This window comes from Biomphalaria glabrata, chromosome 1, assembly GCF_947242115.1.
Source record: "Biomphalaria glabrata chromosome 1, xgBioGlab47.1, whole genome shotgun sequence".
In the NCBI taxonomy this organism is placed as follows: Eukaryota; Metazoa; Mollusca; class Gastropoda; family Planorbidae; genus Biomphalaria; species Biomphalaria glabrata.
In genome coordinates this window covers 11,460,067-11,483,544 of record NC_074711.1, presented here as the reverse complement: position 1 = coordinate 11,483,544, position 23,478 = coordinate 11,460,067, and the positions used below count along the sequence as shown (strand labels likewise).

Here is a 23,478-nt window from a genome sequence, read left to right as displayed (position 1 = left end):
TGAGACAGTTTCAATAATTTATAGTTATTTTTTTTTTAATATTTGCATTTTTATATCTATATACTGTGGGCACACCTGATTTCTGTAGGAGTCGGCGGACCACATAAAACACCTCGGCGGGCCGCATGTGGCCTGCGGTCCGTAATTTGCCCACCCCTGCTCTACACTATAAAAAACAAGTAGACACATTCTGTATGCCTAGTTTTATTGTGTCTCATTACATGCTTATATCACCATCAAATCAAATAGTCATTGGAAAACAAATGTACATGCCAAGAATTTACTCACTTGTTTGAACTAAAGAAAAGAAGCACCCGTTTCCTTAAAGATTTAAGAAAAAAAACAAAAAAAAACCTAACCAAAAAGGACTTAAGAATATTGAATTAAAAAGAGAATGCATCAGTAAACCAATTTCTAACATTTCATAAAATATTAACGTACTGGGAAACCAATACAAGGACTGCTGAAAAAGTCATATAACTATACAAAAAAGCAAAACTTTAACAAAACAAAATATACTAATTTTAAACCCTAAAGAACAATGTGGAACTATATGATTTATTTTGATATTACTAGGGAAAAAAAATTAAAATATTCCATGACAGAATAGCATCGCCTCATTTTATTCTAAAAAAAAAAAAAATAATTAAATATTATGAAAGAAATTATGAACAAGTCAGTTGAAACATCAATGAAAGCAAGTGATTACCACTGAAATAAACATACAGAACAAGTCAGTATCTTTTATTCGTCATTACGAAAGGGAAACTACTCAAGTAGTTTAATAATATAGCCATTAAAAACAAAAACCTCCCACTGTGCCAGTTTTCTTTGTCTGCTTAATTGTTGACAGCTTGAAAGAAGAGAGGAATCACTTTGACTAGTTATGGTTTTCTAAATAACTTGGGAAAAAAAAAGCATATACATATTACTTGACATTTAGTCCACAAGACATACAGTCATGATACTGAAAACTCAGCTAATCAAAACAATTGAGGCACAGTGGAAAGACATTAGTCAATTAAATAGAGGGAGGATAGCAATGAAAAAAAAAAAAAACAACTATGTACAAAGATGCTATATGAAATCATCATCGTCATCATCGTAGTATGTCCCATCTCCCATGTCTGCCAAGCCCATATCATCTTTATCCATTCTAATTGTGGCTTTTGCTTTCTTTTTCTTCTGATTTTTTGCTTGCTCCTTTAAAAAAAAAAAGATGAAATCATTAGAGGCATTTTTATTTTCTTAGTAAAACTTTTATTTATTTTCTCAGTAAAACTTTTATATAAAGTCAGAAATGTAAAAAGAAAATAATGTCTTACTTTTCTTTGTCGTTCCTTTTCATGAAACAGAACTGTCACAGAATTGGCTATCTTTTTAACATCATCAGCTGCCACTGCAATGAATAAAAACATCAAAATTAAATTTAAAATAAAAACTACTTTTCATTTATTTATTCATGCATTTTTATAGACTGAGAAATAATGTAAATGAAATACTGTTAACTTAAAAAAAAAAAAAAACAACAACATATATTTAATACAAATTCTTCACTAACTTGTATTCACATTTTAGAACTTAACTTCTTAGAAATGCCCTTTCTTTCCCTGCACCACATCATTGTTACACTATTTTCACCAGCAGAATTCCCTTTATATTTGTAGCCTAACTCTACTACATCAAACTTTATAGTTGAGTCTTAATAAACACTCTAAATGTGTAATCATCCAAATTACAAGAAAAACTATGCCTATTATATCTTGACATGACCAACACATGATTTTTTGCCACTGAACTGGACACAACAGAATGAGACAACATATTCTGAAGTTCAAAGTCGGGACAAATGAAACTTGCCCTTGCATCACCAGAGAATGCTGACCATATCCTTCAAAGTTGCATACTCAGAGGCCCGAACAAGACTCTGGCCCCAAAACCCTCCTATAGAAGAAAAACTATAAGGAGAACTGCCTGATCTGAAAACCACTGCACAGTTCATCTCAGATAAAGGATTACTTAACTGAACTTTCCAACATGAAAAATGAGAATGGAAAAGAAATTCTGAATGTGTATGGTTTTAATCCAATGAAACTATATTCAAAAATAAATAAATTTTCATGTTCATGAATATACTGAAAACTTTTAACACTTAGGAGAGCGGTTACTTATTTTTATCCAACTGTTGGGATAGGTCACAACATCTTAAAACATCCCTTAATGGTTTTGCTGAGAAATGGTTACATTTAGGTTTCCTTTTCAGCAATTATCTTTAGTACAAGAAAATTAACACTAAGGACTGTCCATCCAATACAATTAAGACTAACTCTAAAACAGTCAACAATGTCAAGAAATACAATTAAACTTACTAGTTAGTGTGATGTCATTGATGAGTTTCTCAATAAATGCTGGATACAATTTACTACCCTGAAGATTAAAATAAAATTTTAAAAAATTAAATAAATAAAAATAAATTGAATAAATAAAAAAAAATATATATAAACAACCGATTTTCTAGTTTGTAACATGTTTAAGGCTAAATGATATAAAGTTTCATAAAAAAATATGCAAATGATTAAGAATACAGAAGAAGCAGTTATGATTAGTTCATGTAATAATGCTTTACCTCAAAAAATGTAATCTTTGTTTTCAAAGCTTGTTCAAACTGATCAAACTGTTCCTTTGTTTCTGGGTACATGCTATCAATACCAACATGATCAACACCTATCAATTGACAGAGTTAAATTTCACATTTTAAGGAAATAAATCATACAACAAGCAATAACAAAAAATACTACGTTTAAAAAAACAAAAATAAGGTTATCTAAGGGAAAGAACGGCTACCTAATGCCATTTATCTGAAAATTGCTAAGTTTTGCTCCCTTTTGCGTTATAAAACAAAATTAATTAATTAGTACTAAATCTAAATGATTAACTAATTGGTATGAATAATTATGCAAAATTTCAACTTGATCCCAGAATTGAAGTGGGAGAAAAAAATGTGTCATAAGGTAATCAGGGGACTAGATCCATGTGAATATATATATATATATATATTATATATATATATGTGTGTGTGTGTGTGTATTATATATATTCACATTTCTAATTAATTAGCATTTATTCCTCTTGTTTCGAAATCAAACAAAATAATTCACCACCAACAATCAATTAACTAAAAATTTTTTTTTATCGTTCATGTCTTGTGAGGTTCAATTAGTCTAATAATAAAGTTTTAACATGATCAGAGAATGGGAAATGGGAGACAAAACATGATTAAACTTTTTATCAGAGAGACAGAGTGAGTTAATATAAGCTTTGTAAAATTTTCATCAATACTCTTACAAAGCAATCTTCTTTCAGTAATTATAAAATGTGCAAATTTTTGAAAAAGAAAAATATTTTGCCTACCAAACAACCCTTTTGCTAATTTCAAATCTGCTTCTTCTTGAATTTTTTGTAATCTAATTTTTTCAGCTAGTTTTTCCTCTGGCGTTAATTCTTTTTCCTGTAAGCAAACAAAATTTTTTTTTTTTAGATTTGTGGATAACTTTTTTATTTAATTTTTAAAAGATGATTAATTATATTTTTACAATTAAAGATCTAGCAGCAGGATGACAAAAAAAAAGTTTAACTAAATTAAGAGAAAAAAAAACTTGGAAAGGAACTGAAGATGGATTTGGTCACAGCTTTAAGAAAGATGCAAAAAAGAAGAACTAAGAAGTCCTTGGGAGTGTAACTCTGTGCACAGCCACAGACCACTGGATAAGGCTGAGAAGATAGGATAGGACTTGATAGGAATAATTGTACAATGTGTGAATAAAGGTATGCTTAACAGGGGACTATGTTCCAGGAGAATAACAATGGGATAGCAGAATACTGTTTTCTGACATTGACATTTTTATTTGAGAGTCCAAATGTTTATACTCCATTACAAACTATAAATCTTAAATAGTATAAATAAATATACTGACATTAATAAGTAAACCTGTACATAACTTTACAATTTTAAATATTTATTAGTTCTTATATGCATTTAGATTTAACAATATGTAGGCATAAAGTATGTTAGTTAACTATCTGTGTTTTACAATTTGGACTATATTTTTATCTCAATGTCTTTAACCGTTTCGCTATAGTCACCGGGAGTCACTGCTACTGCTAGACAACTAGAATCTCTGGCCATTGCCTATTTAGGGTTATTTTGTATACACATGCACTGCTAGTTTTTGAATAAGTATTTATACTGTTACATATTTCTCTTTCTTCTGGCTAAATGTACAAGTAGACACACAATTAAGAACACTGCAAAGAACTTGACAACTCAACTTTCAGCTTCATATAACTTTATTGACTATTAACTCTAGCAATTTGTCACTGTAGCATGTAGCGTATAATATCTGGTAGTTTACTGTTCACTGTACCACGTTGCACCTCAACCTTCCTCAACTTGCATCGAGCTGTATTACGCTCTACTCTGCTGTTCTGAGTTGTACTCAAATCTACGCAATCTGAGTCTTAACGTCTTACTTCAACTGTATCGACTGTAATGACTCAAGCTCCACCGTAGTTCACTGTATAAGTTTTAACCACTCTTGTCCACCACAGTTAACTAACTCTACTCTAGTTTACTTGCATCTCTCTTCTACTGTCTGGCACAGTAGACAGCAGTAATGGTGAATGACTTTTCACATTAACTCTCTGGTTTATATAGAGTCCCTAATCGTTGCAGAAACACTGCTAGTACCTTCTGGAACATCACATGAGAACACGTCACATCCTGTCTGTTTCTACATGTACATTCCAGAGAACACTTGCTGCTGTGTCATCTCGTCTGGGTCATACGTAGTGACCTCTACCTGTTACAGTTCATTTGTAACAATACTTTTACAAATTCTGACCTAAGAGAGCAATTGTGGAACTATTTTAAGGTGTTTATTTGGTTTCTGCAGCATGTTGGAATGGATTTTTATGATTTTATGAAAATTACCTTTTTTTTTTTACTGCTAGCATACAAAAATGACATAGTCAAACTAAATCTGACATGATATTTAAATGCTTTTGAACTCTATAGACCAACTATGACTTGAAATAAGATGTGTTTATTTTTCTCTAATATAAAAGAAAAGAGTTTTATTAGTTTTTTTTTTGAGATGAGAGATGTATCCCTTCTCTTAGGGATGGGGGAGATAGTTTCTGACAACTGCTTAAGGGTTAAAATGATTTAATCCTAACCAGACTTCTTTTAGGACTACATGAAAAAAAAAAATCCAGGCCACTCACTTGTTTTTCTTCTTCTTGCTTAGCTCTTGATTTTTCTGCTAATCTCTCGCCAATAGGTTTCTTTTTAGGCCTTTGATAAGCTATAAACAAAAATAAATAACTAAATATATAAATATAACAAACTAAATAACTAAATAAATAACTAATATATATATATTTATTTATATATATATATATAAAATACTAATTTAACCTGTAGTTGCAGGCTTTTGATGCTCTTCTTGCTTTGGTTCATCTGGCTTTTTTTCATCATCTTCATCTTCCCAGTTATCCTTTTAAAAATAGCAAAGCAATAGTAAAGTTTACATCATCAATGTTATTAAATATTAAAGAGTTATCAATCTAGATGTTAGCACTACCAAGACAGCCTGAATAAATTTTATTTTGACATATATATATTTTTATTTATCCACTTGGATCCAATTGGATGACCAGATTGGATCTGAATGGATTCTGAATGGAATGTTGGACCCTATACAATCTGTCATCTAATAGTCAATGAATGAAAAAAAAAATGTCCTGAAAGTCAGTGAAAGGGGATCAAACCACACTCCTTATTAGTATGACACTTATAATAATGACTTATTCAACCCCAACCTATTCTCATGAAGAGAAATTAGATCTACTACAAGTTCAGTAACTAGATCTAGATCTATTCTAGATCTACAAGCCTACAGGCAGGTAACAGTAGGATTAGGAAATGAAAAAAAAATCATTTTAATTTTAAATTTAATTACATTTACAAAATATTCAAAGTAAATTAGTAAAGACTTACTAAAGATCTGACAAACAAAATGATGCTATTATTATAAATCTATCATAATGACATAGACTAATCATAAGGCACAATGTACAAGTAAAACATTTGGATCTCTAAATAGATCTAGACTCTTGATCTTAAATATCCAAATGAAATGATTGAATACTGACACCGACATATTTGCGATTATCGATATTTGGTTACCTTAACGTCTTCTTCTTCATCTTCTCCTTCCCATTTGTCTGTTACAGGGGCGCCTGGCGTTACCTTAGGCTCAAAATCTTCTTGCTCTAAAATAAAAAAAAATAACTCATTATTACTGTTGTGATAAATTTTAATATAAACGTGACTTTTTTTTTAAAGCATTAGAATCTTGAAAGCTAGAGTTTTTAAAGCTCTAAATCACATGTCTTACCCCATTCGTCCATCTTAACCGGTTAGTGCTCTACAGTCTATTTCGTCGTAATTATTTCATCTTCTAAACCTAAGGGAAATCACTCTAGATCTAGATCTAGAAACTATAGAATACTAGAGAATACAGATAATCTAGTCATGATCTAGTCTAGTCTATGTCATGTAGATCTAGACTAATACACTCAACACTGTAGATCTGGATTCTAGATCTAGATACCGGTACTGATAGAGACTAGAGAGTCTATCATATATATTATATCATATATATAGATGATCTCTCTCTCTCTCTCATATCTCTGTGCTGTCTCAGTGTACACACTCACTGTGAGTGTGACCACTGTCACTGTCTGTCTCTCACTCTAATATTAAATATATACATAATATACATATATTATATATATATATATAATACATATATAAATACTAATTAAAGATTCTCAAATATATATATATATTATATACAGGGCTTTTTTTGTAAAAAAAAAAAAAAGGTGCCGTCTCAATGCTGGAATACCTAACTTTTAACTACAAATATATTGGCCTCCTTCAGTCGTAGAACAACTATGGTTCATCTCAGAGCACACCTCCTCATGTGGCTGTGGAGCCCTATTTTGGAGAGACACTCCTTCGGTCTGCAAATAGAACAGGTTAAGGTGGCTTTTGCTTCGGTGCTCACATATAGCTCTAGACCGCACCAGATGGAGAGAGACAATGACCAAGAAAGCTATGGACAGTGAAAGTACATGGGTCTCAGCTCAGGAAGAAAAACGTACAGTCCGAAAAATGGCCAGCTCCTCTACCACCGAACTACAAATAAATTAATAATAAATATTAACATGCAAGAAAAGTAATCCACCACCATATTGAAAAAGGTGCCGGTACGCCGTACCAGCACCATCACAAAAAAAGCACTGTATATATATAACAATATTAATATATACTACTATTATTTATTACTATAATATTGTAACTTATAGAGTAGACCTCTATATAGTAATATAGTATAATAATAAAATAAAATAATAATAATAAAAAAGTTGAAAAAAAAGCCTATCTTGATCTAAAACTAAAAAAATATATATTCAAAATATGATAATGATTTAATGATAATGATGTCATAATGACCCATATATTATAATTATAATATATAGACTAGACCTTTGTCCTTTTATATTTATTTTATTCTAGACATCTATATTAAGTATTTTTTTCTTGCAATCTAGATTCTGTTAGTTTACTTTACATGAAGCAGTTGTGAAGATGTCAAAAAGCAATGTGATTGAGCTGGAAAATTATACAGGACCTGTAACAGCTTTATTAATAGTTAAAGATTGTATTGTCAGTGGTAATGATTTTTTTTTATTCTTTTTTTTTTACTTAGATCTATTTGGTAAAAAAAATTACATTTATTTATTACAGCCTACACCATTCACCATCGTCATGTTTTACCACACTGATAGACAGTATGACAAAATTTTCAAAATGTCAAATGCACTCATTAAATTTACATTGTAAAAAAGAACTCAATAAAACCCAATAAAAACTCAATATGTTTTATTTCATAGAGGAGGTTTTATTCTTTACTTTCTAACAGGAAAGAAAAATAAGTAAAGTAGCTATAATATAAAATGTTATTTAACCTTGGTTAGGCCAATAATAGAATATGGATCCTCTGTTTGGGACCCATCAACTCAAGAAAACATTAAGAAACTGGAACAGACACAAATTAGAGCAGTGAGATTTATAACAAACGAATATTCACATTTCACAAGAATAACACCTTTAGTAAAATCATTAAATTTAGGAAGCCTTCAGGAGAGAAGAATCAAAAGTAAAGTAGCAATTATACATAAAACATTGAACCATAATCTTCAAATACAAAAACAAAATCTAATCAAATACTCAGAAAGACACAAATATAAAGGCACATTCCTCATTCCATATGCTAGGACAAATTTGTACAAATGCTCCCTCTTCCCTTGTGCCATTAGAGAATGGAATGGGTTGCCTGAATCAGCCAGGAAGACCAATGACTTAGCAGAGTTTAAGTCATTTATTAACATGCATGACTAGATTAAGACATGAAATGCATAGGACTTCTTTTTTGAAGTAACGTCTGTAATATAAAAGACAAGAAGATAAGATTTACAATGGTTTATTTCATAGAGGAGGTTTCATTCTTTGCAATGGTTTATTCATATTTTGTTCTCCATTATGTTGTTTACTCAGGATATTTTTGATATCTAGTATCTCTTCATCTCTGCCTGTGGTCTCATCTGGGGTATAAGCCACCAACCAGCTTCCTCCTGGCGTCTTGGTTCTGGGCAAGTCTCTCCAATTGTCCACACATATTGCCTGTCTGCTTGGCATCTGCTTCCAAATCACGGTGTCATGTATTCCTGGGTCGTCCCCTCTTTCCTTGAAGGTTCTAGGTCAAGTCTTGCCTTGTTATGTTGGATGCAGGCTTGCGAAGGGTGTGATCTATCCATTTCCAGCATCTCTGAAGAATATCTACTTTAATGGGATGTTGCTATGTTCTATGCCACAGTAGCTCATTCAACATCTTGACTGGCCAGTGGATCATAAGAATCTTCCTCAGGCAGATATTTATGAATACCTTGATTTGGTGATTTTCCAATAGGCTTAACAATGTATAGGGTTTTAAAAGTATATAATAAGTAAAAAAAAAAACAGTACCATTGAAAAGAGACATAAAACTAATCAAATATGAAATCTTATCCATTTTTCGAACTAAGAAGTCTAGTTTGAATTGATTGTAATAAATTAAAAAGTTAAAAAGAAAAAAAAAATACATAGTTATTTGAACTTAATTCCAGTTTGTAAAAGAGGCGTGGTGGCTGAATGGTAAGGCACTTGGCTTCCTGATCAAGGGTCTCAGGTTTGAATCCTGGTGAAGACTGGGATTTTTATTTTGGGCTCTTTAGTTTGTCTACTCAGCTCTAATGGGTACATGTGGTTGGTCGTTGTGCTGGCCACATGACACACTGGTTAACCTTGGGCCACAGAAGCAGATGACCTTTACATCATCAGGCCTATAAATTGCAAGGTTTGAAAGGGTACTATACTTTAAAAAAAAAATAGAATTCAGGAAATTTGAAGTCCTAACTACTATCTGAATCAGTCTTCCTCTTCCAGTCACTATCTGTATTATGCATAATAATTTCTTTCTGCAAATGACCTTGAAAAAAAGCCACAGTTACAGTAATTGTTGCCATACCCCTGAGTTGTGCCATTGGCCATCATTTGACTTAACTGTCAGTGCAACATGCAATGGAATATCATGGCATAGACTAGCATCTTAATTTTTTTTTTATTTTCAACACCTCATAAATAGAGTGCAGCTTAGATTGTGGTGTTGCTTAGATTTGACATACCGGTATTTACAAGGGAATACATTAAATAATTTATATTTGTAGGCGAGACTTTTAAAATTTATTCACTTGCATTTTTAAATTGGTTTCACACCTTGGCACACCAATAGCAGGCCTTAGATTGAGTGCAGCATTGATTTAAACCCTACATTGGCAAATGAAAACATAAGCTTTTAACTCTTTTTTTCCTAATTGACGATACCATCGTTGATTTGAACACATATAATTAAATGCATGTTTGATTTTATAAACTTTACTTTGTCTTATATAAAAAGAGCATGCATTCTCCTTTAATTCTATACCAAATAAAACATTTTCTGATAACAAACAAAAAAGTTATTGAAGCTTAATCCTAACAGGGTATTGAAATACTACTGAGCAAAATAAAGAATCCTGTCGAAACGAGGAAAATAATTATGGAGAGAAAGAGTTAATCTGCCATCAAATCTTGCCTTGTTGTTACTTTGTGTACTTCCAATGAAGCTCACCGGTGACACAAATTAAGTTATATTATCTGTATACACTACCACTGATATAATAGCAAGGGTAGCATGACAATTCTGTTATATAAATAATTTATAGAAATACTTGCAAATTTTTTAATTATTATTACTGTTATTATTATAAAGTAACATAAAATATAATGCTTTTTTTTTCAGGTTGTGGCAATGAGATTTCAGTGTATGATTTGAGTACCTTTCATTTACAGTCAAGGAGACAAATATTACATGGGGCAACTGTCCATGGAATACGAAAAGGTAACAAGTGAAATAGGAAAAAAATACTTCTTGAACAAGACAGTTCCTACTTCATGAAGCTGATGACTTTTTGTAAGAGCGATTACTTTGTTCTTAATAACTAATGAATGAGAGATAAAAAAAAGGAATGTCCATTTGCTTACTTAACTCTTTAGTGAATATGTGCACGAATTTCCACTGGTGTCTGTTAAAGATATAGATCTCCAGACCTAATTAAATTTTACAATTAATTCATTTAGAAAAGTTGCAACGATAAAACTTAAGTTTTCTCTGTGTGACCAATTAGCTAATAATTTTTTTCCCAAAGATATACATAAACGGCCAAATTTCTAAGTAAATTGTTAGAGCCATTTTCGAAATTTATGTCCAACCACCTAGCCATGAAGAGTTTGTGAGCTAATAAGAGGAATTGTAAAAAAGAACCCTCAATTGTATGCGATAGTGTGTTTAAAGAATAGTTAAGAATTAAGAAAATAGAAATGAATAAGAATTGAGTATGTTGAAAATTCTGTGGAAAGAATTGATTTAGCCCACCCTGTAGTATCTATGTTTTATTTACAAATAATTTATTTTTTATAGAGTAGCATTCATACTAAATATGAATTGAAAAAAAAAAACAACACCAAACAACTTGATGATTGCTTTATATTGGATATTACATGTCTATGTGGCCTAAGAAAGCATCACCTTTTGGTAGACTGGTCAAAATGAGGAATAAGCATACAAGTTCTCAATATACTGTTTGTCATGAATTGTTATGGAGAGTATTACTGTTTCCCCCAAATAACATGACACATGTGGGTTCGGAGGTTCCTCTATGCCTGGCCAGCTGCTGTGTGTAAAAGTCCCAACAAGGATGGACTGAACATGTATTTATGGCGAACATGAAAAAATCATTCACAGACAAATGGTTCACTAACAAATTGTTCATGACTATTGGTTCATTCAATAATTTATTCAACTGGCAAATGGTTCACAGCCAATAGGCTCTTAACAAACTGCTCAGTGACAATTGGTTCACATACAGTTTCAGTTTCAGAGTTTCCTTGTTAATCTTAGGCCCAATCTTGTGTGTCTAGCTAGCATTAAACAATTTTTTGGGGGAAATAATAAAAACAAAAGTTACAATGTATCACTCCCCTGTATGTGCTTTTAATTGAAGCTAATTAAATAGGCAATGAGAATATTAACAATATGTTACTATCCAGTGAGCCAATTGTTGGTGAACTAGTTGTCTGTGAGCGAATTGTCATGAACTATTTATCTGTGAACATTTCGTCCTGAAACTTGGAGCCACCAACCATATTTGTGTCTGATATTTGACTTTTTAAATGATTATTTTATGCTGTGATTTGCTTTCTTCAGGGATTCAGATACTCTGTGAAATTGTGCCAGAGCACAGTGAGTGAAATTGAGTTAAAAGAGATTTTATTACATTTCTAATTTAAAAAAACAACAACCCTGAACCATTAAGAATGTTTTACAAAGTTAATTATCTTTTTAGTAAAAGGAAAAAAACACAACAGAGAAAAAAAAAAGAATTTAAACTATGTGAGTTATGATTATCTGTATACCACTGTATAAAGATATCCTCAAAGAATGCAGAATCAACACCTTGCTTTTCCTGATGCTGAGTCATCAGTGTTACTGTTGCAGGCTATTGCCCAACGGGACAGCTGACAGTAAAGACAAGTCGAAAAAGAACTTATCCAGACACCAATAGGCCCAAACTAACCTGAATGTAATCAGCTTTTCAGAAAGAAGATCACAGCCAACATAGTGCCCATAGAAAATGAGATAGCTCCCTTCTTCAGTCACAAATTGAGAGCCTCATATTATTGGATGAGGAAAAATCAAGTTGTTATGCAATGTTCTGTTTGTATCATGCTGTCCCTCACATTTTACATGGATCATTTTTGTTGTTATGATTACTGTTTTTATTTTTCATTGTTTTCTTTATTAGATCATGTGATTACTAATTTTGTGGATTTCATTATTAATTTCATTGTATTCTTTAGGACCAGCACATACAGATGGTAGTCTCTTGTGTGTTTTTGGGGGCAAGCAAGCCTGTGTTGTTTTTTTGAAAAAAGAGAATGAGGACGTCTCTTTGAGTGCCATCTCTGCCATCATACATGTAGATGACTGGATATGGGACATCCAGTGGTTAACTGGGGAAAAGGTAGACACATTATCCAATTGTAAAGCTCATTAGTTTTATTTGCAAACTAACTGTCTTAAATAGCAAACAGTAATCTATTTGTTACATTTTGGAGTTGAAAAAATATGAAGACATATGACCTATTCATAAAGTATTATATATTTAGATTTCCTTCAAAGGTCACATTTGGTAACCTATGAATAGTGAGAAATAGTTGATGTACTTTGGAGGATATCTTTTTTAAAAATTTCTTTTCATATAGCACAGCTTTCATACTTATAGCATGCTCAATGTGCTATGGTTTAATTTCCTTTGTGGACCAGTGGGGGAGGGGAGAAGATTTCTGTTCTGCCTTTAGGGGGCTCAACAAACACAACGATGCTCAAGTCGTGATTCGAACTTGAGCCCTCTTTTTAGGGTAAGATAAAAATATGAGGTTTTGACCTCTCAGCCACACATACTAAAAGTGTATATATTATATTATTTTCTACAGGATGAGACAAGCAACCTAGTGATTGCTCTAGCCCATAATAGTGTGGTCAAGTACCAATGGAAAACTGGTGAAATTATTGAACGCAGAGAATGTACAGAGAAATGCATTCTGTATTCTTTGAAAAAAAAAAAAAGTTAAACAGTTTTAATTTTTTTTTTTACTGTATATTTTAAGTCTTATATAACTCCCTTTTTTTTTTATAACACTAAAAGACTACTAGTTCTTTTGTTTGTGGAAAGTTTTCTTAGCTTTTATTTTAGATATACTGCATGTTTTATTGGGCAGCGGTGGTCCAATCTGATTCTGGCTGCTGGAACAGTTTTTAATCAAATAGTTCTTTGGTCAGCTGCATGTGAATTAGAACAAAAGTCTCTGAATCCTAAAACTGTGGATCCAATTCTGACATTATCTGGGCATAAGGTAAGAAAATTGTTTTCTTTTGAGCTACAAATAAAAAAATCTATGTTCTTTTACTAATTGGTACTAAGTAATAATTTTATTTTCATACTTTTCCAAAACAGGGTGTTATTTTTTCAATACGTTATCATTCTCAATTTCAAAGAATCTGTTCTGTGTCAGATGATCGCAGCATACGCATGTGGCAGCTAAAATTTCCTTCAGGTTCTACTATGGAGCCCACTATAGAAGATTGGGAGTCAGTTCATAGCACATTAATGCTTTCAGTATTTGGTCATTCAGCCAGAGTTTGGGATGTAGCATTGTTGTCTGCCTGTTTCATTAGCATTGCGGAAGTAAGTAGCTCTAAACATAACATAAATATTAACCTTTTTTTCTCTAATTATTGTGTAATAGAGGGGAGAAGATTTCCGTGATAACTATTTGAGAGTCGTTTTGAATTTCAGCTGGTGCATTAGTGCTCCAGGCATCAAGAAGTGAACCTTATCATGTCTTCTTTTAATCCTCTTAGCCTTTTTCTTTTTTTTCCTTATTTTTTTTTTTTTTTTTTTTTGTAATTGGGCTTCTTATAGTGCTCACTCCATGTGATGTCTGTCCATCTCTGATCTGTGTTTGCTAAAAAAGACCTAATGCACTACTCATGGAACATGTAAATTTATATTATATTCTTATAAACTACAGAGGTTCCTTCAAAAAAATAATTTAATTATCTCCATGCATTTTAACTTGTGTTTTGACAAATAAAATATGCCTTAGAAACATAAAAGAAATTATTTGTTAATATTTAATTAGGTTTTGCATTACTTATATTTGTGTCTTACTTTGTTATCAATCAGGATGCTGTTTGTTTAGTTTGGGATTACCACGGTAACATACTCAAGAAATTCAAAGGTCACAAGGTGAGGTGTATTATGTTGTTAAGGATGTATAAACAATATCTCTTCTCCCCAATCTGAAAATAAATATTCTTTGATTTTTTTAGTCATTTATTGTTCAATGCAAAATAAAATTGTTGTAAAACTTACATTTCAAGTTAGTGCAAGCTTAAAAAATCTATATATGCAGCATAAAAATGTTCTATATTAATGTAGTTATAAAATAGATTTTTTCCCACATTCATAGCTATTTAGAAATATATATATATATATAAATTTGACTCCCTTATTTAGGGCAGAAGCATATGGAGCCTTGCAGTGAGTGCAGATGAACAATTTGTGGTAATGTCCAGGTTTATATTCACATGCTGTTACATAGAAATTTATTCATAATAATACATTTGAATCAAATCACTTTCATGCAAATATTGAAAATCTAAGACATTGTTAAAGCTGACAGGTGGTGGTGATGCCAGTATAAGACAGTGGAAGATTGATCAGTTACAGGAGAAGGAAACAACACAAGCCATTATTGAGATTGGTGAACACTGTAATGAGGTTTGTGTACAGAATTAATGCTGTAATCCTGAACTTGAATTGTTTGTTTACATCTGATTTGATATACAAGTGATATTTTCAGCTGGATTTCATTGATTGCCTTTGGTATTTATCTTAACATTCCCTAATGTGATACTTAGTTGTTGTAGCATAGTCTTATGTAACTTAATTTTCAACCAAATAAATAGATAAATGAGTAAATAATTCTGATGTTTTCCCACCGTCTACACAAAATTCAAGAAATATAAAATTTTTTTTGAAGAAATTACTTTCAGCTGAACATTTTGTTTTGTAAACCATCCTAAAATATTTGTTTTATTTGGCAAACTGTTGTACAAAATGTCAAGGATTGTTATTATATAGTACATTATATGATGTAATCTCCACAGAATGCTGAAGACTTCCCAAGAAGTGTCCAGTTGCTAAATTTTGACACTATTCTTATTATGATGAATTCTGGGTATGACTTTTTGTTATTGATAGGGGTAAATAATAATCATTAATTAGTTTTTTTTATCAGTTAATTTTATTCTAAGAATATTTGTCATTATTTTCAACCTATGCTTTATCTATCATGTTAAATAATCATTGTTTGACTGGATCAGGCGGCTGTATTACTACAAAGTCTGTGACCAACATTTTCATCTTATTGCACATGACACCAAGTTCAGATCTTACAGTATATTGACACCATGTCCAAATGAAACAACTGTTGCTATTGGTACTATCTCAGGGACATTAAACATCATACATTTTTTAGGTATTTTAACATTTCTTTTATATTTTAATACATTGATGTTTATCAATTTACTAAAATAAAATATCAAAATAATTTTTTAAATGAAATTCATTCCAAACATAACGACATGTCAATTCCATCTGGTATATGTTTTCAGATTTTCAAACAATGTCATTTACATTTACAAAATTAGGATTTTAAAAGGCATTTATAATTTTTTTCTCCTTTATTTAGGCTTACAAAAATTAAAAATATACCAATAAAACAAAATTAGCAAAGAAAAAAAAATCCCTCTAACCATAAATACAATGGATAATAATATTCCTTGGTGCTGTTCATTAGTCCTGTAGAATAACTAAGAGAAATTGAGTATAATAGTAAGTGTCCAAATCAAGAAATTAATAAAGGATAAAAATGAGCAGACATGACAATGTTCAAACCAAGGATTTCACAAAGCAAGTAGGCCTATTACTTCAAGCTAAGTTAGCAGAAAAAAATGTTCTCCCTTTAGCTCTGACCTTTTTTACAATACGGAAAGTTGAGGACTGACAATGTTATTAAAAACAACTCTTAGATCTAAACAGAGAATTTCACTGAGTTTTTTTTCTTTCGTTTTAATATATAACATGTTAAAGAGCTTTTTCTTAATTGTTATTTTTCCTCAATACTTTTTTTTTATTACTGCCTAGATGAAGATGAAATCATTGCTAGCAAGGAAGACTTGTATAAGGGTAAAGTTCTGGACGTAGTTTGGTTGGATCATCATCACATTGTTATATCTGGACCTGATGGTATTTGTGTATGGATTTCATCTAATATAGATATTATACTTCTTTTATTTTTTTAGCATGGAAATCTCTTGGTTGTTAAACAATTATTCTCAGAGCATTTACTAGCTGTACAGAGATTATGTTATAACAGGAAATTCTGCTAATAATTTGCACACACAATTTTATCAATTTTATTTTCTATATACATTCTTTAGATATTGCTGAAAGTAGAAGTTTCCCAAGATAAAGATAGTAATTCACATATCACAATGACAGTCCAGAAAAGATTGTTTTTACCAGCAGCTAAACATAGATGGATCTCAGCTGCTTGTTTTGTACCAACACAAGCAGATGTGGAGAGGGAAACTCTTGTTTGTGGAGATAAAGATGGATCAGTTCTGCTGTATTATCTGAATAACAAAAGTAATGCAGACATTGTAGAGGTTTGTAGCTGTGATACTGTTGAGATGAAGTATTTATTCATTTTTATCTAGCTATGTTACATTTCATACCTGCTTTAACCATTACCCCAAAAGATATTATTATTTTATCAATGATAATGGCATGATAAAAAGTAGCAAATTCATTATCTAAATAATCCATCTAGGCATATTAAATTTTTTTTTAGCCTGACCAAATGTTTGTCAAAGTCCACGGCAAAGCTGGTACAACTTTTATTGGCCATAGAGATGGTTATATTTACTCAGCTGGTAGAGATGGTTTTTATAGGCAATGGCAGATCCAAGATGGCAGTTTGGTTCAGCTCCATGGTTGTAAGGTATGGTGGTTAGTTAGCTTGTTTTGTCTTTTCACACTTATTATTTTAAAAATATTTTTTGGGGGCATTATATTTTTGTCTTATAAACTTATAGGTTGTCAAAGGTTTTGAATGGATTGAAAAACTTGAATGGAATCAAGATGACCTTTTAGTCTATGGATTTTTGTCAGTAAGTCTTTTTTTTGTTTGTTTCATAAGCATCTATAAAAAATTTACAAATTGTTAAGATTCAAATCTAAAATATTGGTTATTCAAGGTGTCTCACATTCAAATCTTGATGAAGGTTTAGATTTCTAAATGGACATTTTTAATTATATTCATGAGTCTACCTAACATTAATGGAGACCTAAACTTTGTTGGGGAAAATATAACTGATTGGTCATTGTCCCCTTTTGTTAATTCTTGGCGACAGAATCAGTGACCCTAACATCACCTGATTCACATGTATTGCCAGGTCTCAAAAGGGACCTCTTCGCAATGACTTGTGTTGTTTCATTGAAAAGAAATTTTTAAAATTATTTAGCTTGCTCATATTTTAGATTAAAAAAAAGTTATTTTAATAAATTCATAAATTTAATGTATTTTTATCCAGTCACAGTTTGTAGTGTGGAGTGTCAACTACAATCAGTTGGTCATGGCAGTCGTATGTGGTGGGGGTCATAGGTCATGGGGCTGCTCTCATGAAGACGGTGTCATGAGATTTGTGTACCTGAAAGCAGGTAGCATCTACATGGTGGACAGAGGTCATCTATCCAAGCAAACAATACTACAGGTAGATTAAATAATGTACACTTAGACTTGGTCTAGTGATTTATTGTATGTAGATATTGTAGAAATAATATTTAAACCTGTTTTAAACAATATATTTGTATTGTTATAATTCATTCAAGTAATATTGTACTATAATAGAAATGTAAAATGACAATACTGAATTGTTGAATTAATCTTTTAGGCCTTTTTTTTTTCTTATTAAGAAAATGTCTACTTAGGCCTAGTTGATATTTTATTTTAAGCCTGCCTTACATGGGAGAGAAGTCTGTGATGTCAAGATTCTACATACTATAGAGAATGAGTTATGTGGACTGGCACATATAGTCTGTAGTGCTAGTGAAGACAATACCATTAATATTATAATGTTTTCAAGTATCCTTTCTCAAACATATTTATAGTTTTCTATAGTGTTGCAATAATCATTCATGACTCAAATACAAATGTATGCAGATAATTGTTGTTTTTAGCTTCACTTCAGAGAAAAAAAGGAATGAATGTGTTGTTAACCCCTCCAACTCTCTTATTACTTCTTTTTTTTAAAAATAAATTAGTACATAGTTTATCTACATCTCATTTTGTGACTCCACTTCTTATCAATGATTTAAACACAGTTATATTATAGTTTCATGAAATAGTTTTTTTTTTGTAGAAAAAATTGTTGAGTTTTACAATTTTTTAGATATTAAAGGTTATTTACACTCATTTTTGTTTTAAAAAAATGTTTAATCCTTAATCAAAACTTAGAAAAAAGTGGTTACATTTGCTGGAGCCCTCTGACTACTATAAAAGGTCATTTGTCTAGCGTAAGGGCAATCACTGTCAGTAGTAAAATCCACCAAACTCAGCTTCCTCATCAGTGTGATAATTCTCATGGGAATAAAGATCAGAAAGATGACATTCATTTTCTCATATTCTCTGGTGGAGGTCGTGCAGAGATACGAGCATGGAAGCTTAAACTTGTTAGAGCTAGTAAGCCTAAAAGTGATCAGTTTGTAGAGATAGAATCTAATTCTTACATGGACATGAGAAAGAAGGGGCAACAAGAAACTTTCCAAGAATATTCCTCAAAGAATGGAAAAATGTTTCCATCCGTGCCTGATCCTTTTACCTGCTCCTATGAGCATCTATCCACTCATTTTCTTGGAGAGTCAAGACACAAGCAGCAGTATTCTTCTTGGAAGACTCGCCGGCTTTGTCTAGACCCAGAGACACGCATAATGTCTCTTGCTGCTTCACCTCTGTTGGATCTAATAAATTGTAGTCAGGAAATATTATTGGCCGCAGAAGGCTTCTCAAACTATCATGTTCTGTCAGCTGCTGGATCGGATGGAAATTTTAGGTCAGTTTTTTTAATATTTTAATGTTTTAGGTTTCTAGTGTCAAGGTGAATAGCTTACTAGTACAAAGTATTCTTGTCTAATTTAATTCAAAATCTATTTTTCTTGATGGACTTTTAATACATTTTTTGAAACATTGCTTTTGAATGGCACATTGGTATTGAGTGTGTGTGTGTGTTTCTTAGGTTATATGTAAAGGGAGTATTTATTATTTGAGAGAGAGAGCATTAATTTAATGTTAGTCTTGTAGAATAATGCAAGACAAGTAGCACTGTCATAAGCAGTGTGAAGTATAACAGATTACTCCAGGATAATACCAAAGTGTTAAGATGTGTTTTGATAATAAGTTAGATTTGTTTTAAAAATGTTAAGTTTATTTCATTTTATCTTAAGTTAAATTTCTCTCTATTGTAATAAAAGTTTTTGTTTTGTTCACGAAGAAGTTATTTAAAGTTTTATAAGTTAAAATATAATACCCCTTCAGCAGTTTAGTTGTCAATCAGCAGTTTGGTGCTACAACTGTCAGCAACACATATCTTTCATGCTTTTAGCTTGGTCAGTGCACTCTGGTCCAATCTCTTTTGTGGACATGTGGTGAGAGGGGATTTCTGGGAAAAGGTTTCTGTGCTGCTTAAAGTAATCAGCAGACCCAACTCAGCAACACAGCTTGAGTTGGGTTTAAAATTCAAGCCCCCCCCCCCCCCCCCCTCAATAGATAGCCACTCAGCCACACATCTTAAAGTTTTATTTTAGCATTAGACTTTCACATTGATAAAATAAAAAAGACTTAGAAAAATATCAACCAATAACAAAAAAAATATGTGAATTTGTAAGATTAGTTTGATAGTTTTTAAGTAAAAAGTTACCATTTTTAATTTCAGAGTATTTCTTTTTGATGAAAGATGCACCAAGTTTAAACTCCTGCTCAAGTCTGCTTATCACCACGGTTGTGTGCTGAAAGTAGTACATTATATTCACAAAATTAGTGGCTTAAATATTTCATTTGCCTTCTCTGCTTCTACAAATGGACAAATTGTAGTTTGGTCACTTGGAGATCTACTTGACCATATGACTTCCCAACTGTTCTCAAGAAGCCCTGTAAGCTCTAATGTTGGTATAACCACACAAAGCGAACCAGAAAACTCTGAGAGTTCTGCTGAGGAGGACGAAGATGGGGATTATACTGATTTCTTGATTGGCTCTACTGACCATGTCACAAAGGAAGAGAGGAGTCCATGCTGTGTTTTCTCAGCTAACCAATCAGGCATCAACAGCTTACATGCTTTACAAATTTCTGGTTTGTATTTTTCCCATATTTATTTAGTTTTAAAGAAACAACTTGAAGAAAATTAATTGACATTAAAACTGCCTTTGCTCTGGTGCCCTACTTTGCCCCCATCTGATGTCATTCTAGAAGACCACTGAAGTTTTGATCTGAAAAGTGATACCCTTTATATCAGAAACTATGTCTGTTGAAATGACTTCAAGTGTATTTCACCTATCCCTTAGTCTGTTGAACCATTGGGGCACCACACCAGATGTGTTGACTTTCTCCATTCCTCTCTGTCTTTCGCCATGGATAGAATTTCTTTCAATGAAGGGCCTATCCATTCTTTGAAGTTTTCTTACCAAGGATGTTAAAATGTGAACAAAAACTCCGACTACTAGTTCTGTACTGTAACTTAATTATTTACTTGCAAGTTTCTTAATCTTTATAATATCAACTGAATGCTGACTTGAATTATTTTAAGTTCAACATCATGCCAAAAACAATTTTCATATTTTCATAAGTCTGGAAACAATGAGATTTCATTATTATATCTTAAATTACATATGTTTCTTCAAAAAAATAAGATTATTACATCCTACTAAAATCCATGTGTAACCTAATCAAACATGTAATTAGTTTTGTGGCTGAATCAAGCATTATTACTTTGCTTTAAGTCATCTAGAAAAGTACTTATATGAGTTTGTCCTAGTATATTGAATAAGAAATATTGGGTATATCGTTTTCATTATTTTATTATATCTTACATTAAATATAAAAAAAAAAAATGAATTAAATTTTGTTTTCTGTTACCTTTAGATTCTAGATTACTGGTAGCATCTGGGGGAGATGATAATGCTGTCTGTGTACATTTGCTTGAACTGGACAATGGCTCACTCAAGTTGGTAGCAAAAGGCATTAAACCTGATGCTCACGCAGCCCAAATAACAGGTTAAGTTCTATAGTGCACTTGCTTTAGATTTACCTACGACAATACATGATATAGAGTTTCTCTTTCTCTCTATATAAATATTGCTCTGTATACTGTTCATTTTTTTCTAAACAGCAATTTGGTTAGTTTCTTCCAATTTATTAATTTCTGCCTCCATTGATCAGAGAATAAATGTATGGAGCATACAATGTACAGAAGATAATCTTATTGAAGTAAGTTCTTGAAATAGATTAGCTTGTGAATGTATTCCCTTCAGTTAATAGTGCTTATTGTTTTGCTCAATCAAATATTTTCATAGTTTCAGATGCTGGCTAGTAAATATATCAATATTGCTAATGTGACCAACATGGATGTACAGGTTCACAGGTGAGTTCGAATACTAAAACAAACTTTGTCAGGCTTGGCTGCACAGTGATTTGAAAATGTAGTTTTCCTTCCAAGATGAACAGAAGGTTCAAGAAAATCCTATCATGATATAAACAAGTACAACTGACTAGTAAAACTAAATTTTCTGTGAAATTCAAGAATATTACAGTGACATCTAGAAAACTTTGTTAAAAAAAACTATAAAAAGTAAAAAAGCACATCCCATAAGGCAGTCTCAGAGAGAATGATGCCAGTCAAGTCTTTTGTTTACTGGTCTGTTAGTGTCACATTTCAGTGTGTAAGCCAGAAGAAAGAGACCTAGTCGCAGGAGAATAAAGCTGATCAGGTTATTGGGTCACTCTGTGTGTGTAATGAAAGGAAAAAACAACAACTTGTTTATTGGAAGACTAAATCTAGATGACCATGATGTAAATAAATGTAATTTAGAAATATTTAGAACTAAGATAGAAGGTCAAGTTAGAAGTTTAAGAAACTTGAAGTTAACAATGATGTAAACAATCTAGAAAAGCCTATATATATATATATAAGGACTAAATAAGCTATCAGGGTCATTGTTCCAGGTTATTGTTTGGTGTTCTTAGGTGGATATTTATTAATCCATGTGCTTTATTTATTCACTGATATTGTCAGTCAAGTTATTATTCTAATAGTACAACAGGATTCATATTTTATGTTTGTTCATTGCTGGATTATTTGTTTATTGAATTGAGTTTGAAAGCATTGAACTTAAGTAAAATATATTCAATGATGTGTTCATCTAGAGACATAGGGGTATTGGGAATGCACAGTCTGCCAAAGAGCTTACAGCTAGCAGCAAAAAGTTGGCTAGAAGAATTCGTGACAGTTTAATGATCACTCAGTGTGTATCTACATTGTTTCATTCGTTATTCTATCATGAATTGATTTTAGAAATAGTTAACATTCAATAAAAAGTTAATAATTAGCATGTTATCATCAGGAACTTATTTGTTGCAACTCAATTGAGAGTATATCTATTATCCATTTATCAGCATCCTCAGTAACATGCAACACACTTACAATGTTCTAGTTAACTTACTGCCCTTTTCAATTGTTTTTTGGTCATTCTGTTAGCCATGTGCTTTACCACTCAGCCATCACACACTCTAATCTATACATAAATCTAGCCAGTATATACTTACAAGTAATTTTCTTTTTAATGAATGAAATATATTTTCTGTTTTTTTTTTTGTCCAGGGATTCTGTGTATGTGTATATTGGAGGAGAAGGTATTTGTTTGTACAAGATTCAACTTGATCCAATCAAGTCCACATGTCAGAAGAATGATTTACTAAGTGCCACAACTTAAACATATTTAATAAATAAATAAAAAAAACATGACTATTGA

The 23,478-nt window shown here is 31.6% G+C and overlaps 2 protein-coding genes across 3 annotated transcripts; one reads left to right on the top strand and one right to left on the bottom strand.

Moving 5' to 3' along the window:
* Positions 1-188: 188 nt before the first annotated feature.
* On the bottom strand, positions 189-6,613 carry LOC106070974 (eukaryotic translation initiation factor 3 subunit J-like). Its single transcript, XM_013230995.2, has 9 exons — positions 6,459-6,613; positions 6,248-6,333; positions 5,477-5,555; positions 5,284-5,363; positions 3,412-3,508; positions 2,627-2,724; positions 2,370-2,427; positions 1,326-1,399; positions 189-1,203 (listed from the first exon to the last, which is right to left on the bottom strand). Exons 1-9 carry the CDS (start codon positions 6,469-6,471, stop codon positions 1,078-1,080), a joined length of 711 nt encoding a protein of 236 aa, XP_013086449.2. The 5' UTR covers positions 6,472-6,613; the 3' UTR covers positions 189-1,077.
* On the top strand, positions 6,542-23,476 carry LOC106070972 (WD repeat-containing protein 6-like). Of its 2 annotated transcripts, none has more exons than XM_056022001.1 (24): positions 6,542-6,676; positions 7,681-7,802; positions 10,509-10,607; positions 12,626-12,789; positions 13,262-13,371; positions 13,522-13,681; positions 13,783-14,013; positions 14,515-14,577; positions 14,848-14,895; positions 15,007-15,111; positions 15,501-15,571; positions 15,717-15,871; positions 16,540-16,649; positions 16,836-17,063; positions 17,249-17,398; positions 17,493-17,567; positions 17,991-18,170; positions 18,412-18,541; positions 18,914-19,508; positions 20,388-20,770; positions 21,593-21,724; positions 21,840-21,937; positions 22,024-22,091; positions 23,328-23,476. In XM_056022001.1, the coding sequence occupies exons 2-24, from the start codon at positions 7,718-7,720 to the stop codon at positions 23,437-23,439; spliced, it is 3,552 nt and encodes a 1,183-aa protein (XP_055877976.1). In that variant the 5' UTR covers positions 6,542-6,676; positions 7,681-7,717; the 3' UTR covers positions 23,440-23,476. The 2 variants fall into 2 exon arrangements, with proteins under 2 accessions (XP_055877976.1, XP_055877971.1); XM_056021996.1 differs by having other exon boundaries at positions 20,388-20,803.
* The last annotated feature ends 2 nt before the right edge of the window (positions 23,477-23,478 follow it).

What these genes read in the sequence shown, in the direction of transcription:
- LOC106070974 (XM_013230995.2), bottom strand. An exon ending in TCAAAAGCCTGCAACTACAG is followed by an intron (nt 5,364 to 5,476) that starts GTTAAATTAGTA and finishes TTTTGTTTATAG; the next exon opens with CTTATCAAAGGCCTAAAAAG. An exon ending in AGCAAGAAGAAGAAAAACAA is followed by an intron (nt 3,509 to 5,283) that starts GTGAGTGGCCTG and finishes GTTTGCTTACAG; the next exon opens with GAAAAAGAATTAACGCCAGA.
- LOC106070972 (XM_056021996.1), top strand. Translation starts at nt 7,718, where the DNA reads ATGTCAAAAAGCAATGTGATTGAGCTGGAAAATTATACAGGACCTGTA. An exon ending in TGACATTATCTGGGCATAAG is followed by an intron (nt 13,682 to 13,782) that starts GTAAGAAAATTG and finishes TTTCCAAAACAG; the next exon opens with GGTGTTATTTTTTCAATACG. An exon ending in GGATCGGATGGAAATTTTAG is followed by an intron (nt 19,509 to 20,387) that starts GTCAGTTTTTTT and finishes TTTTAATTTCAG; the next exon opens with AGTATTTCTTTTTGATGAAA.